The sequence below is a fragment of the Cygnus atratus genome, chromosome Z (genome assembly GCF_013377495.2).
Source record: "Cygnus atratus isolate AKBS03 ecotype Queensland, Australia chromosome Z, CAtr_DNAZoo_HiC_assembly, whole genome shotgun sequence".
NCBI lineage: Eukaryota > Metazoa > Chordata > Aves > Anseriformes > Anatidae > Cygnus > Cygnus atratus.
In genome coordinates this window covers 64,737,084-64,743,083 of record NC_066396.1, presented here as the reverse complement: position 1 = coordinate 64,743,083, position 6,000 = coordinate 64,737,084, and the positions used below count along the sequence as shown (strand labels likewise).

The 6,000-nt window shown below is 42.7% G+C and overlaps 1 protein-coding gene across 2 annotated transcripts in view; it reads left to right on the top strand.

Moving 5' to 3' along the window:
• The window catches only part of SNX24 (sorting nexin 24), a 94,637-nt gene continuing 88,637 nt past the window's right edge, over positions 1 to 6,000 (top strand). For both annotated transcript variants that reach the window (XM_035567019.2, XM_035567018.2), the window contains exon 1: positions 1 to 162. In XM_035567019.2, the coding sequence (XP_035422912.1) occupies positions 103 to 162 (60 nt within the window). In that variant the 5' untranslated portion in view covers positions 1 to 102. The remainder of the gene's footprint in view (positions 163 to 6,000) is intronic.

The window sequence follows — 6,000 nt, the reverse complement described above, 5'->3', positions numbered from 1 at the left end:
CGTGCGCGGCGTCACGTGCGGCGGGGCGATGGCGGCGGCGGCGCCGTTCAACGGCCGGCGGCGCCGGTGAGGGGTGGCAGCGGCGGCGGCGGGGACGGGGCCATGGAGGTGTACATCCCCTCCTTCCGCCACGAGGAGAGCGAGCTGGAGCGGGGGTACACGGTGAGGGAGCCGGGGGAGCTCAGCGGGGCCCCGTCCCCGCAGCCCCCGGTTTGGTTTTTAAATCTTGCCGAGCCGTTAGGGGTAACGGCAGCGGGGCGCGGGGGCTGCGGGGAGGGCGAGCGGCGGTGGCCTTCCTCGCCGGGCTGCTGCTCGCGGAGGGTGCTGCGGGAGCGGTGTGGGGCCTGCAGCCGCGAGGGAAGGTGGGTTGGGCACGAGTGGGGAACGACAGCCCAGCGAGCTGCCCCGGCCCGGCTCAGCCGTGTGGGATGCTTTGGGAGCATGGTTGTGAGAGCGTAACTGCCTTTCTGGCTTGGGTCAAGGTGCGTGAGCATCATCCAAATCTGAAACGAAGCTGTATTTCTAGAAATCACACGAATAATCTTGAAAGTGGAAATGGTCTGGTTGTTACAGCAGTGGTCCGCTCTGGTCACTGGTGATGAGTGGCGCGCATCCATCTGAAGCCTGCTGTAGCGCAATAGAAACTTAATAATTTTTCATGTAATTACTTTGCCTCTTCAGTCAGGGGTGTGAATTTCTGTACTGCATCCCATTCAAAAACGTGGTTCTTTAAGCTGTCTGATGCATCAGTTCTAGGGTTTCCCTGACCGTGAGTGAAGCTGTACTAGAAGTCATAGCTAAAGTTTCTCTGGGCCAGGCATACTTGTGGGAGAGGATGTAGACGTCTGTTCTGATAACAGCACAGTGGTTTTCCTTTATGCCTTAAAGAGCTTATTGACTATACATGAGCAAGACTTACTCTCATGTAATTGTAAATTTGCTACTCTACTACGTAGTTTGCATAAGTGTTGTATCAAGGACTGAAAATCACAGCCAGTGCATGTGAGCCTACTGTAAGCCCGCCCTCCAGCAAAACTGAGGTTGGTGAGAGCTTACTGTTGCTCTGTGCTGGGTAGAAAGGTACTGTGCAGGAAGAGAGATTTACCTAAAAGGAAACAATAACAGCAATCATTTCGCATTGAAAAAAAAGGTGACTTCACCTGGAGACTTGGAGCATGGAAATGTGTCAGTGTCCAGACCACATCAGCTCTCATTTTTTGGGGGGCCAATGCAGGATTCATAGTCAGAGGCTGTGGTTTTAGTAGATACTGCTCTAAAATATGGAGGTTGCAGGGTATTGAAGACTTCTTGTGATTAAGTAGATGTTTCGCCAGTTCTGGGCTACCTGAGTCTGATGAATTAGAAAAGATAGGTAAGAGGTGAAAGTGGCGCTGTGACATACTGACTCTCTTTGAAACGCAGCCTTTCAGATTAAAGGGAATGGGTGCCATGCTGGAGTACCATGAAGTATATGAACAGAGTATGTTTTTTCTATGAAATGAAATCATATAATATCCCGAGTTGGAAGGGACCCACAAGGATCATCGAGTCCAACTCCTGGCACCACACAGGTCTACCCAAAAATTCAGACCATATGATGAAGTGCACCGTCCAAACGCTTCTTAAACTCCAGCAGGTTTGGTGCCATGACTGTGTCCCTAGGGAGCCTGTTCCAGTGTGCGACAACCTTCTCAGTGAAGAACCTATTCCTGACATCCAGCCTGAACCTCCCATGTCGCAGGTTGACACCATTCCCTCAGGTCCTATCAATGGTCACTAAAGAGAATAGATCAGTGCCTGCCGTCCACTCCCTCTCATGAAGAAGCTGTAGACCATGATGAGGTCTCCCCTCAGCCTCCTCTTCTCCAGGCTGAACAGGCTGAACAGGCCAAGTGACCTCAGCCGCTCCTCATACATCTTCCCCTTAAGGGTATGGGTAATTCAATTGGTTATCTTACATCATCAGGCTTATGTACAGTATTAACCTCCAAAACAGTATGATGATGATCCTAGAAGTACTGCTCAACCCAGCTGATCTTCTACCACTCTCTTTCCCACAAGTGCTAGCTTGCTCAGAATGACAGTGCTTTCAAACATGGCTGAAACAAAGGGATACCAGAGATGATGTGATTAATGATGTAGAGGATGATGCAGCTTGGTGTGCGTTGGTTCCCTACCAGGCTGGTAATGAATGTGCCAGGAGGTCTCAGAGTGTGACTTCTGTGCTGTGGTTGTCAGAGGCCATGACAGAGAAATGGGTCTGAAAAAGTGGTTTTTGAGAAGAGTATTGATGGTTGTCCTCATTTCTTTGCTACAAGTGGTGATGGTGGTAACCTCCTGCGTGAAATGGCAGACTGTAAGGGACCCCCTTCTCTCTGCAGAGTCTCTGCATGTAACAAGATATGCTTTCTTGACATCTCTGGGCTTCTGGTTCCTTCTTTGTCAGAACAGGATACACTCATCCTGCCACCATCTCACTGCCTGGAAAGGAGAGATGGAAAGAGTGTTTGCCCTTTTCTGTAAGGAAGGTTGTTACCAACTGGCTGGTTTACTTTCAGCTTGCTTTCCTGAAACCTGGTGGTTTTCTTTCTCTGCTTGGTACCACTGGGCAGCACTGGGAAGACAGCATGGGGAGAGACCTGTCAGGCATCAGCTGCAGAAGCAGAGTGGAGTTCTGGAGAGGGTGAAGATTACAGAAACTGGAAACTGCTTCCCGTCTTCAAAGGGAAAACCAGGGAGAAATCAAGAAGTAGAAGGGGTGGGGTCTTGGCCAATGAAAAGGTCAGCTCAGGAGAGAAAAGATTAGAAAGAAAAATGAGGCAAAAATCTGTAGTGCCACACTTTAGATAGTGCTCAGTCAACAAAGTAAATGGGGAGCTCTCTCCCTTCTGTCTTTGTTTCAGGAGCTCAGCTTTACTAAAGCACTCTTCTCAGATATAAAAGCCTAAAACCTTCCACCCTCAACCCCCCCCCCCCCCCAAAAAAAAAAAAAAAAAAAAATCTTGAGTAGACTTGCACTTGTTCCAGTTTTATTTGGGGCATATGTAAAACAGTGAAATACAGAATAAGGAAAATGTCTGTTTTCCTTGTGGACAACTAGATTTCATTGTCAGTTTAAATTGATGACACTACCTTCCAAACTATTGAGCCTGTGCTAATAAATGCAACAGTTGTTCATAATTTGGCAGTGAATGACCTTTAAATGTAGACGCTTACTAAGGATATCTCTAGGGAACAATTTAACTTCAAAATGACACCCATGTGTTCTTGTTATCATTTAAATATGCTCCCTTTGTCAATAACAGAATAATAAATACTAGTTAGATTTCTAATGTTGATTCTGATGCTAGGGAACTTGCTGAATAAATTAGTGTATGTTTGATTTATATTGACCAAAAATTTTTTACAGTGGTATATTGCAGGTCAAGGTGACATACATTTAAATGTGTTATAGAGCAGAGGGCATACTTGACTGACACATGTGCTTACTACGTTTTTAATTAACACTTCAATACTACTCCCAAAATTGCTCTTGGAGTTGCAAATGTTGTGGAAGCAAGATATGACCTGTAAGACAGTGAGTGCCATAGATTTTTTTGAAAGTATGTAGACTTTATCTTCACAGAAGCAGCAGTTTAATTACTAGGCTATACTCTTGCTTATGAAGTATAAAATTGCACAGGCTTGAAGTTTGGTATAGATTATGTACTTCAGCATTCTTTGTTCTTAATGTAGGTATGCACAGAGTCAAAAAGCGAATCTGTTAGGTGTTCTTCTATAGGTAGCCCAAGACTAGGCCACTGTAGCGAGTGATAAAGGGGGAATATTTGTAAGTATTGTTGTTGTAAAGCATGGAGTAATTATGTGAATGCGTTTACTTTAGAAACTTCAAGCATTACTGTTCCAAGTCTTTCTCTGAGCCTCTGGACCATGTGAATTTTGTAGTTTAAAAAATCTGAACTGAGTCTGCATGCCTTGAGGACGATACTGGTGAGGATGAAGACTTCGTTCTCACCAGTCTGCCTTGTGCAAGCTCACCAAGTTTTACTTTGAATCACAAGTCCTTCTGAAAAGCAGTAACTACAACCAAGTTCAGGGGAGATAAGTAGAAATGTTGGGTCTGTTGTAGCAAGTTAGATATTCTTTTTGTCACAATATCTAAACAGAGAGCTTTTAAATGTTGTGGTGTATGTACAAGGGAGTCATGGCAGGTGTGTACACATATTCTCTCTCCTACATCAGAAGAAGAAGAGAATAAAGTTGATTTGAGAGATACCAATGATTCTGTAATGTCAGAAAAATGAGGTGGGAGACCATTGCTTTCTTCAGTTCCAGTGGAGGAGAATGAATTAGCAGATGATATAGAACCAATAATTTAGGACAAAGATCAAAATTTCTTTTTTGGTTAACTTGTGCATTTGGCAGATCTGGTGATTAATTTTCTTTCCTCCAGTCAGTTTTCCTGTTGACAGACTTTGAATCAGTGATATGAAACTGACTGCTTTGTATGCAGTGGGAACTTGAAGGGTATAAAGCAAGTCAAAAGATAATTGTGCAGTGCACTTGAAGGCAGCTAAGGCAGAAACTGGAAAAAAAGTAAAACCAAAGTGAAAAAACAGACTGATCGTGTACATAACGATCAGTTAGAACTGTTTCTGGTTTTGTGTTTAATCAGTTTGGGGATGTAGGCAGATTTGACAGAGACATATAGTTCCGGTGATCTCTCTAATTGTTGTGCAGTTGTTCAAAACCACTGATTCACAGTCACGAAAAGCGCCATGTCAGTGGAAAGGGCCATGTAACATTTCTTAGAGCAAGAAATCACTCTCAATGTGCTCTTTAGGGAGTTCAGCAGTAAAATAGAGAAGTAGTAGAATGATGACCTGTATCAATTTACCATCTGAAAGACCAAGAGTTGACACTTTCTGACAGTAAACCATAACTGCTGAGCGTCCATTCCACAGTTCTCTCACAAGATTACTGATTTGTGGTTTTGATGAGGAAGTTATGTTTTCAGAAAGATAGGAGATAGCTGAGCATTCAAACATGCATCACAGTAAAGATGTATTTGAATTTCATTGAATCTTTGAGAGGTAGTAGTGGTAAAACTTTGTTAATAATACAATGCTACCAGTGGAATTATTTCATCAGAGGGATTCATGCTTAACTGCTTGTGCTGGTGTTTTCTGTCTATATAACATCAAGTTATGCTACTTATAAAATCTTGTCAACAAAGATAGCATTAATACATTCTTCACTTCCCTGGAGGAGTGAAAACATACCAGGCTTAGAAATCCAACATGAGGGAAGATGTAATTGATCGCTCTATTTTTTATTATGGTAATGCAGATTTTAATTGGCCTTTGAACTTTTTAATGTCCAATGCAATTCATTTCAGGTTTAACTGTTCATTAGTTATCATTGTAATGTCATTTATTATCTTGGAATTTCAGTTTGTAATGATACCATTTTTGGTAGGTGGCTGCTGAGTCCTTAAAAAGTTGAAGATGTGTTTTTCATCTACAGCAGTGACTAGGCTATCATATTAAATTCATATTGAAGGAACAGTTTTAGAAAACTGTCTTTTTAATAATAGATATTTATTTTTAGGATAACAGGAAATCTTACACGTCTACTCTTCAGACCATTACAATTCAAAACTATCAGCTGGAAAACACTAACAGATATCCACCCATTCTAATTCTAATTTTTGCAGACTTTATGAGAATTTGCTAATAATTTGCATGAATGCTTCATTCTCAACCTTAGCTATCTCGCTTTTTAAGTCCATTTTTGAAAGTTTAATATGGAGGAATTTAAAGGGTAGCTTATGTGGAGGCTGAATATACATTCAAATCTTAGTGGATCTTGAATAATGGTCTTTAAGTCTTGGTTGTTCTTGGAATACAGAAAAAAATAGGAAAGAAATCGATGGAACTTTGTACTACAGCTTGGTGACCTGGTTGTGTTTCTTACTCAATAGGCAGTTGAGGACAAAGT